The 10,585-nt window shown below is 44.7% G+C and overlaps 1 protein-coding gene across 2 annotated transcripts in view; it reads left to right on the top strand.

Annotated features, from left to right (window-relative positions):
* Positions 1-10,585, top strand: part of LOC131883551 (nephrin-like) — an 81,928-nt gene that overhangs the window by 66,690 nt on the left and 4,653 nt on the right. For both annotated transcript variants that reach the window (XR_009373618.1, XM_059231052.1), the window contains exons 5-10: positions 2,875-3,005; positions 3,554-3,722; positions 6,045-6,175; positions 7,549-7,708; positions 10,209-10,414; positions 10,489-10,584. Coding sequence is in view for 1 of the 2 variants with exons in the window: in XM_059231052.1 (XP_059087035.1) it covers positions 2,875-3,005; positions 3,554-3,722; positions 6,045-6,175; positions 7,549-7,708; positions 10,209-10,414; positions 10,489-10,584 (893 nt within the window). In the remaining variant the exon portion in view is untranslated. The remainder of the gene's footprint in view (positions 1-2,874; positions 3,006-3,553; positions 3,723-6,044; positions 6,176-7,548; positions 7,709-10,208; positions 10,415-10,488; position 10,585) is intronic.

Genomic DNA, 10,585 nt, shown 5'->3' with positions numbered 1-10,585 from the left:
TATTTTCTCAATCATTGTTCTGTCTTAATTCTGAGGGCACCTGAAAAGAACCCCAATTTGACCAAATTACGCTGGATGATGGCCCATCCAGTAATGGTCTGCTTTATGGAGCTTGACTGCATTTCAAACAGAATCCTAATAAAGACATTTGGTCTGACAGACTGAGCTATGTAGGCTGGTCCTGATATACAGTATGTTAAACACTGCCGCCTCAAGGCGGATCATCGAGTCCCAACTCAAAGACCAGCACTATTTTTATGACCTCCCCACCGACCTGGGCACTCTCCTAGCCCGATCTCGAATGACCCCACTCCATTCTCAGGAAAATAATGTAGTTCAAACACAAAGTGAGTATTGATGAAGAAAAAGGCTGAGCGGACTCCCTCACGGGTCTAGGATTTCTTGCCAATTTGATATTTATCTCGGGGCAGGCATAAAAGTTTACAACCCTAAATGTGGCGTTTGGGCCTGGAACTTCCATTTGTTCTTGGAACCAATTCCGCCCAGAGATGCATGCTTTATCGAGAGTGACAAAATCGGAGTTCTTCGAGATCAGCCCGATTGCATCCATTCTCTTGATCTCGGCCAGTCTGGAAAGTCAGGTTCATTAAGCTCTTGGTAAAGCCCTTCGTGATCCCATTTTAATCCCAGGGTTGAGGATAATGTGCTCTTCTGGGTGGAAGTCCTTTTTAATTATAGGAAAATGCCCCACTTTATGTCTTGATCAAAGATAATGGTGAGTCAGGCGGTGATCGAAAAGTAGAGTTTTCCTTAGAGGTCTTCAGTTCCAAGTTTTGCACACCATGATCGCATTTCAAACGTTGGACTAAGAGGGGCGAAACCCATACTCGAATGGTTCTGAAACCAGAGAAAAAGACGCGGGTGTTGTTACGCAGATAGTTGAATAGCTCTTTGGATCGACATGGATTCCCCGGGGTTTTACACAATTTGCTCGGCTTGAGCTCCACTATGTACTCATACTCATACGTACTGTACGTAGACCATCTCGGAGCTTACTACTTGCCTCCACACTTACTCAGCTCAGAGGTCAGCCAACTCATCGCACTGCAATGGGCTTTCAGGCTCGAATTCTCCGATCTGTGGGCTCCACTCCGGAATTTGGCCCACTGGCTGAGCATCATCGGGCCAGAATGTGCTATGGTTCGGTAGTGGCTTTTTTAGAGTCTTGGTCATTATTATTATCATTACTTCCAAGTTTAAATGCAGAGGAATAGATGGACGCCAGTGCCAATTCCTCTCGTTCTGACGTTGTATTCAAGGACGAGGAACGAAGAATCATAGACTGGCATAGAGACCAATGAAATTGAGCGCCTCGACTTGAAATCGAGCACAGCTTGTAAATGTGATCTTCAATGAGGGGATGTTTTCAGGTCAAATTGGACATGACATTTCAAAAACCCTGGTTGGGTTTGGGATTGCATTTTGAATCGAGGATTCAAGACGAGTGGTGAATCTAGGTATCTCTATGGCTGAGCAAGAGCGTACTCGGATGTCTTGCCGTGAAGCATAAAGAGCTCAGCTGGGCCTTCTTGGATGAAGCAAACAAATCTGTGCATGGCCAGAAGGTTGCCTTGATGAAGTCAGACCGTTTAATGAGACATGCAATGCGTTCATATATCATCTACATTTTAAGCCAAGCATTGCAAACCAGAGTACGTGTACTGGGCTATCTAATAAGAACAATGATAATAATTCTATGGGGTAAACAGGGTAGCCGGAATTCTCCACTTGGATGCCCAAGAAACGAGATTCTTGTGCTTGCATGGTCTCCATTATTTTGATGAATTGTTTTCTGGAGCCTCCCTCACTTAATCATGGTTTGATGTGGAACGAGAAAATCGGTTCAAGACCATTTTTCTTGCATTACAAGGCCCCCCCTCACTTCGTAATCTCGGCCGTGCAGGCCCCTAAATTTTCGCGCCCAATGTCATCTTTTCGCATTTCAAACGCCTCATCCAAAATCATCTTCTCTCTTCTTCCCATTTGAAAAAAAACACCTTGTCACATCGGGTCAGGGTTTCAAGGAAATTGAACGGGGTGAAGCGAATCCCGAATCAACTTGTCTGAATCAGCCATTTCCATGATCAGGCTTTGGGCGACGAGAAGAGGAAAATATCTGCAAAACCGCAGAAAATCAATCTCTTTCTCTCTTTCATTCGCTCGAGAGAAATTGCTTTCAAGACGACGAGAAGTCCTTTCCAATTTTTCCATCTGATTTTCTTAGAGCCAGAGAAAGAGATAAATCAAGCCATCTCTGCCTCTCTCTCTCTCTCTCTAAAGAGCGACGATCCAACCAACGGCCAAACCAACGAATGACTCACTACTGTAGCTACTCCGAGTACTTCGACCAAGCATGTAGTTAAAGGGCCTGGAAGTCGGACTCTCACTCACCCATGGATGTAAACGTACGATCTCGCGTCTGCAAGATCAATTTGAAGTGAAATCGAAACCTCTTGGCCTTCGTTTCCTTCATTAGAGCCAAGATTAGAGGAGAGAGAAAGAGATAGAGAGAAAGACAGGGAGAGGGGGGGGGATCGTTTTTCGCCTGAAAAGTAAAAAACAAACTGGACCTGGAAATCGATGAGACCTGGAACTTGATTACCCATGACGTTTCCGAGCCATCTCTCCTCTTTTACTCAAGGAACGAAAGGCCCCTTTTGGAGCCCAGTATTTCAGAGGGTTTGGAAACATACGATCTTGATCTTAGCATTTCAATCTATGAGACCAAACCGCATCGCATGGTATAACAAGCGGAGAAAAACTTCAACCGAAGTGTTTGACTGATTTGTTGTTAAAGATCTTCTTCCCACCGGATTGCAAGCTCATCATGATCTTGTTATTTATTTTTTCCAGTTGGCCCGACGGAAGTACGGATCCTCAATGCTCGCGAACCGCTCTCCGCCCACAAATTGTATGAGATCCAATGCCGATCAGTCGGGGCCAGACCCACACCGGTGATTTCCTGGTGGTTGGCTGGCAAACAGGTGAGTGGTGCTTAGATATCTCTTCTCTTCATTCAGTCACCCTGAAATGACCCCTGTTGATTGTTTTGGCCATTGGGTATTGGGCGTACATTACCGCGTCATTAGAAGAGCCATCCCAGGATTTATGGGTTCTTTCTAATTCAATGGACGCGGCATATTGTAATACCGGCTGGCTTTCATCATTATTATCATCATCCTCATCGACGTCAGGGGATGAGATATGCTCGGTTTAGGAATGGCTATTTATCATTGTGCTGGTTTGTTCTCCGAGAGCACATGTTCGGTCTGGCAGGGGAGCTGTAGGATGTCAAATCATGGGGAAATGAATCGCAAATCATCTCATTCAAAGACGTTGCAGCCTCCCATGGTTCCCTTGAAACGGCAACGACGAAATGTAGGCCAGATCCTCAATTCAAGGCAGCAGTCTTTTTTGCACCCTTAGAAGTTAGCCAGAATGAGGAAGAAACGGAAAAGAAATGCGTGCCGCTCACCAAAGCATGTTGTCAAAGCCATTCAAATGCTAATTTTCTTCGTCTTCTGCGTTACAGATCAGAGACGGGATCTCGTTCCAGACCTCTCCGGATGGGAATGTGACGATCAGCACCTTGACCATTGCTCCCAATGTTATGGACGCCGGGAGCCTTTTAGCTTGTCGGGCCGGGAATCCAAACTTGCCAGATTCCATGATGGAAGACACGTGGAAATGGGAGATTCATTGTAAGTACGGGCGTGGTTGTGCAATGTGTGCACAATCTTGATCATTGGAAGAAAACGACGTGCGAAGATGCCAACAACGATCAAACTTGATCCTGGCTGGGCCGGGTTATAAAATTCTTGGGCCGCGTGACGATGCAGCGGTGTGGGCTTCGAGTGATATCGATGCAGTTTGTGCCTGATCCTTTTTGGTGGGTCTTTCTTTATAGGGTGGCCATTGCCTCGTCCCGTCATAAAGTTTTATTTTGGGCACCCGTGTTTACTCGCTTTTCAATCTCCAACATCTTTTTCGAAAGATGTATCACAATCCCTCTGAGGCTACTGAAGTGACACGTCAAATGTCCTTGAAATACAAACTCAATCAATCTTATTGAGTTTATAGGAATGAAATTTAGGCCTTCAATGCAATTGGCAGTAAGGACATCAATTTAGAAAGCCTGGGATCGACGGTTGTTTTTCTCATGAAAACGAGAGGTTTTCTGCCACTTAAGATATGAAAGGGACCCAAGGAGGCAAACTTTCTCTCAAGGTGATTGATTATGGGGTAGAAATGAAGTTTGGGAATTGGATCAAACCAGCTGTTCTCTACTTTTTTTCGTTCCTTCGGTTGGTTGGAACCGAGGTTGGCAGGTTAGTCGGTCGTTTGGTGGGTCGGTCGGTCCACGAACCATGGTTCAACTCTTCTCTTTTATTGGACCGTTTCGTGACAAGGACAGCTTTGGTAAGAATTCCGAACAAGGAACTCCGCTTTGCTTTTAGTCTTCAGCCAAGATAGAGATAGATACAAACGGACTTGGTTGCACCTTCGGGCTCGAAAAAGATGACCCAGTTGTTCAATTTAATCAAGTATAGTGGAGCACTTCAAAAGTTTGTAGTGCCCGTGTCTATTTCTCACCTACCCCATTTTTGCCTCCCTCGAACCACCCTATGCCATTGATGTAAAGAGCTCATGGGAAGAACGAGGGATCTTCAAGCGATATTAAGATAAAAGTGTTTTGTGTCGAATGCTTTGCCCAACAACGGACGTGTTCCATTGTCTGAAAGTGGTTCCATTGTTAGTCAGCCTTGTAAATCAGATGTCTGCGATTATGAGCGAGGGAAGGAGAGGCTAAGCAGGCGTACGTACACCAAAACGACTCAAGCTTGTTGTTCATGATGACGATGATTATGATGATGGCAGCAGCGGAGGAATACAGGCTAGGCATGGATTTCCGACAAATGATCATTCATACTGGACTCCTGAGCCCAGTTTTTTAAAGCCAAGGAATGAATCTTAGATTGAGAAAAGATCCAACTTATGTACTACAGACCGACCTTTTCTCGATCTAAGATTCACTCCCTCGCTTTAAGAAACTGGTCTCTGGTTCTACATCATACAACAAGCTCGTTCTATAATGTAGCTTTTCATCATCTGGCTCGAGTAGTGCTGTACTTTTCTTAGTGGAAACGGCTGAGAAGTACTGCATCCGCAATGTACTCGTTGCTAGAGAAGGATCGAAGTGGACACGGTCGGTCAATTTGGCATGGGCAGTATTTCCATAATCAATAGGCCATTAAGAGATTAACATGTTCACATAACATACTGTGCTCTTTCCACTGACAACCGACCTTGAAGGGGAAATTGCTCACCCCATGGGAATCCACTCGCACAAAGGAGCAAAAGAAAAAGGCCAATTTTCTGCTGGAGGAAACTTTAACTCCCCAATTATATTCAGGTCCATCCATCAAAACTCAAGTCTAGGGACAGTTTCATCCAGGTCAAAAAAACCACGGGATTTTTTCAAAGGGGGTTGTTGGACCGACTTTGTTTTTTTCCGTATATTAATATTCGAGGGTAGCTTTGCGCTACTCGTGCGCCACTACCGCCCGTGGACTAAATCAGAACTAGGTAGTGATTACAATCCCACCACATTTTTTCAAACTCTGTGTCAAAGGAGCATGCCATGAATGTGGCTGGTGGTAATTTCCCCTTTCTTCGAAACTTTCATATCCTGTTTCCAAAGTGAGGATGAATCTCATATTCCTCTCGTCCGGTGAACCTCAAAGTCTACCTTGAAGGGGAACAACCATGGCACAAAATACTTCAACAAGTTTTGTCCTCCTCAAAGCCCTCCTTTCCTTTCCTCATAAACACCCACCACTTTCCAAGGTTGGGGAGAGTGCCAACAACTGTGTAAATGATAATAAGCCTGCCCATTAGGGGCAAGTTCAAAAAGAAACTAAATGAAGTTAAACAGCCTCCCGTTGAAAGTTGCTCTCAGGTTGCAGCCATATAGACGTTAATACTCATTTCATACTGATGAGGGCATTTATTTCCATTTTCAGATGTGCCCAGCTCTACCCTGACCCTGGGCTCCAATTTAAACGCTACCAACATCAAGGAAGGTGATGATGTCTACTTTGAATGTGCTGTCAAAGCCAGTCCGATGCCATACAAAATCTCCTGGAAGCACAATGTAAGTTTGCAACAAGTTGTTACCCAACCTAGTTTCACGTTCGCCAACCAGAGAGCGCTGACGTACCATTGAGGTCCGTCTAACGATCAAAACTCATAACCGCCCCTGCTATCAAAATAATGCATTCCTTACTTCATGTGACGAATAGATGTGTATCTGCTCAGATTTACGAGACCCATAATTTAAGTGCACAGCGATCTCCACACTAAGCAAAACACGAGAATCTGGAGTTCTTGGAATGCCATTTCAATGCACCCGTTTGTGGGTATTGTATGGTACAGTTCATGGCTAGCCCTGATATACTATTGTTTAAGCGCGAGCACACCCACCCCGATTGCCAAAGTCTGACTATGTCTGAAAACAAGAGCCCGCTCGGCTATATCTGAATGAGCCAAATTGCCGCATTGTCGTTCCAAATATGGCTACCGAGTCCCCTTACTGGTAGGGGGGGGTTCCTGGTTCCTTGACTTGACAGTTGATCCGTCAATGTGTTCTTTATGCAGTTCCCTCTGTGTTCATACACTCACTCTATCAAGGCCCCAAGAGGGCGAATCCCTATCCCCCCTCCCCCTATTCGCCATCCAACCCCGCTCTTTAATAGGGTTGTAAAAATCCCCCCTTTTTGCTTCATCTTCAACAGACCAACACACATGTCGACTGGCACATGATGAAGTGCTTCCAACACTTTTTTGAACCTGAAACCCCCGAAAAAAATCCCGAACATGTTGAACGGCACAAACCTTCACGGTATCGGGTTCCAATGATTCGATTGTTAAACGAGCTGATCAACAACCCTTGTATGTTTGCCCAACCAAACCAATATTCGGAAACCGGCAAGAATCCCCAGTGGGTGCAAGTGTAGCTCCCTTGAATATACAAGGGGAAAGCAAATACATTTTATACATATGTTTACCTCTCGAGTTGGCAGAAGATGCTGTTTGAAGCATGTCGTTTGAACCAAATTTAGAGCCGATATCTTCCACGCCATTAGAATAAAGCGTTCTGTGAATTTACTCGCAAATTGAGAACGAAATGTTTCCCTCCCCCGTTTATCAGGACAGTAAAATGCCAAACAGGGTTGAGAGCCGAGACCCCCGGTCGATCGGGGGAATTCTTGTGCCAATGCCCCAATGCTCGCCCAAGGAGAGAAGGACCGGGGGAATAAATGGCCCGGGAATAGAGCGCCAAAAGGGTGGGGGTAAGCTCTATTTCTTAAAGAGAATGTTGAGTGAGACAAGGCGCGCATAAATGTGGAAAGAAACACATCTGATTCGCCACACTTGAATGGAGATCGGTCAAATGGTATCGTTCTCGCATTCATATTCATAGAATATTTGTTGAACTCAACCCATTGATCTTTCTGTTCCCTTTAGGGTCGAGAATTGACGCACGACATCCAGAAGAAAGTGATCATCAGCAACCAAAGTTTGGTACTTCAAAAGGTGACCCGAGCCGATAGTGGCGTGTACTCTTGCATCGCTCATAATGCGGAGGGTGATGGCGAGAGCAACCCTTTGAGTCTGGATATCAGATGTGAGTTACTCGTGGGTATCAAATACATGTTGGCATTGGATGTGTGATGACCTCGATTGTTTGGTATGACAGATACTTGGTTTGTTTTACTCTCTGTGGGCGTTTGGCTTGACAACAAAGCCAGAGAGTTATTGCTCTTGAGGTTGAAAATGGCAATCCTGTTAGGGAGTGACAAAACTCACATCCACTTAAAACATAGGGCAGGAAAAAAAAGCTAGTGTAAAAAATTATAATCCCGATGTTGGAGATTTGCATTGGCTTTGGAAATGGATCTGTTCAGGTGTAAAATGCATTGCTAATGGCTTTTAGCCATAAAGCTAGTTTGGAGACGGAGGCAAGAATGTAAATTCAAAGTAATGGCTATCATGCCAAGCACGTTTCCGTTTTCCTCTAAGTCTCAAAGGAAGACTATACAATGTTGATCGAATCAAGATAAGTCTTCCTTCTTCCCCGTTGGGCAAGGTGGTATTGGCTTGTGTTGGGTCACCGACTCGCTCATTTTTCATGTCAAGCCCTCAAAATGGTTGATTGGCCACAAAGAGAGCTTTTCTAATCATAACCAATTATGATTACACCTCTAGATCGGCGTAGATCCTGGCGAGAGACCCTTTAAGTCAAAGTCAAACTGGCACACGCGTACGACGTGTTTCAAAACTGAAACGAGGAAAAAAAACGATATTCAAGGCTTTCGAGCCTAAAATGTCAGAGATGGAAGTCGAAAGAACGATTTGTGAACAAGCCGTTGTTTAAGCTGCAAAAACTGTCATTTCTTGTTGTTTCTCGTCTCTGTCCGAAAGTGGTAAACTTAAGATGACGGGCTTTTAAGCTTTTCAAGGTCTGTTGTACTGTACACTCTTGTTTAGAGGATGTTTGGAAGCAAAATATTGTATATTTCTTGAATGAAGGAAATGCGTGCTTGTCGGGTTTCACACCATCTCCAATTGGCACCGTACCCAGAGCTTTGAGCACAATAATCCAACAAAGTTCAGACTACGCCATACTTTGATTCGTCGATTCCAAATTTAAAATGTTCGAACTTTGTCCAAGAGTGTCTCTGCATTCTACGTACTAAATATTTACGCCACGGGATACCTGAACTCAAAGTACCGACTCACCACCACCCAGAGAAAGGATGGTTTGTTCTTCATCATCGTCATCCTAATTTCTCGAGAGTGCTTCTTCATCCGGCATTTCACCTCACAAATCAGGCCATTTTTATGCCTTGAACGCTCGGATTCGTGCCTGAATTAGTTTGGGTGCCGAGCAAGACCACCAACGACGAGCAAGACTCATTTCAAACGCGAGTGCACCAATAAAGAGGGGTGCGAAAACCAGGTATTGCCAACGAGAGCAAAAATTTTCATTTCCGAGGCCTCGTGTAAGAGGTACGCGTCCAGATAATTATGGTTTGCCGGTGGCTCATGGTTGAACAATGAGTCGACTACCACTGACTCGGCTGATTGCTCAGCTTCACTCGATGGCCATGGTATGATGATTAAAGTAATCTCTAAGCCTCTTCGAAATACGGATGCATTCAATCATTGGAGTGGCTTTTTATCCATGCCCTCGAATACAGTTCTCAAGTGCAATGAGAACTATGTTCGTTCAAGTATTAAACCACGACCACATTGACGGGACATTAATTGAATTTGATGGCTTGGAAGCAACAAGAGGACCTCCACCATTGGATACTAACAGGTGTTACGTGGTTGGAATGAATCCTCATTCGGTACTTTGGGTCTGGGAAAAATGATGATTGAGCACATCATCCTCTTAGAGTGTCCTAATTCAAATCAACAGGATTGTTAGTCAAACCAGCTTGTTGAAGGGTTCAGTGTGCATAAACAAATTGAGATGACAAATTGGCATGGATGGGCTTCAGGCAAAAAATGGAAGATCAACAACGTAATTGAAGCGACATTTTCAAGCTTGACTGCATTCGTTACCAAAGCAATGTTTCATTTGGTCCAAAGAAAAGTGGGCTAACGTGGATCGACACACTTAAGTCCCGTCCCACTATATAGGACTGTGAAATTATAGTATCGGTTTCCGATTTTCTCTCACAAGCCTTGGTGTTGTTTTTGGTTGTGCTTGAGACCTTCAAGGCTTTTTTCGACCCGTTGTTAAGGAAGGTTGTTTCTAGTAAAAGAGGGGTGAGCTGTGGAATTGTAGACGAGGACTAAAGTGGTGGTCTTGGCTCTTGTTGTTGATGATGATGATGCCTCTTTTTTTTCTTGGACATGTGCGAGCATGTATGAGTGTGTGTGTGTAGGGGGTGAGTACTACAAACGGATCGTACGCAGAGTTCCAAGGGTCAGGAGAATGGCCATGAATAATTGATGACCGCTTTTTCACGTTTTCTCAGTGAGAGAGATATCAATCCATGTCGGCTCTCAAGGGCTCCTTGAGGAATGAACGGGGCACCACAATCGGTTTCACACTGGATTCGGAGCATACTGAAGGTCTCAAGGTTTGACGATTATGGCTCTTGACATTTCAGACAAACCCTTTTGTAAACCTGATCAGGTTCAGGTCTATGGAGTGGCCAAACGAGAGAAGATCCGCGTCTCGTGTGATGTCATCTCAAATCCCTCGGTGGCTCTCAAATTCGAATGGGTGTTCAATTCCAGCTCAGAGAGGTTGGACCTTCAGGAGAACCTCATCGAAGTCCAAGGAACCCGATCTTTAGCCCATCACATCCCACAGGTAGGTTGTCTCTTTCCTGAAGTTTTTGGAAAGTGGCAACAAAAACAACACGTTTTTCCCGCTGCTGTTTCTAGACTGAGATGGATTATGGATCCTTAATGTGTTGGGCCATCAACTCCATTGGCCGTCAAGAGGATCCATGCATCTTTCATTTGATCCCGGCTGGAAAAT

The sequence above is a fragment of the Tigriopus californicus genome, chromosome 7, assembly GCF_007210705.1.
Source record: "Tigriopus californicus strain San Diego chromosome 7, Tcal_SD_v2.1, whole genome shotgun sequence".
NCBI classification, from domain to species: domain Eukaryota; kingdom Metazoa; phylum Arthropoda; class Copepoda; order Harpacticoida; family Harpacticidae; genus Tigriopus; species Tigriopus californicus.
This window is presented reverse-complemented; position numbering and strand designations above follow the sequence as displayed.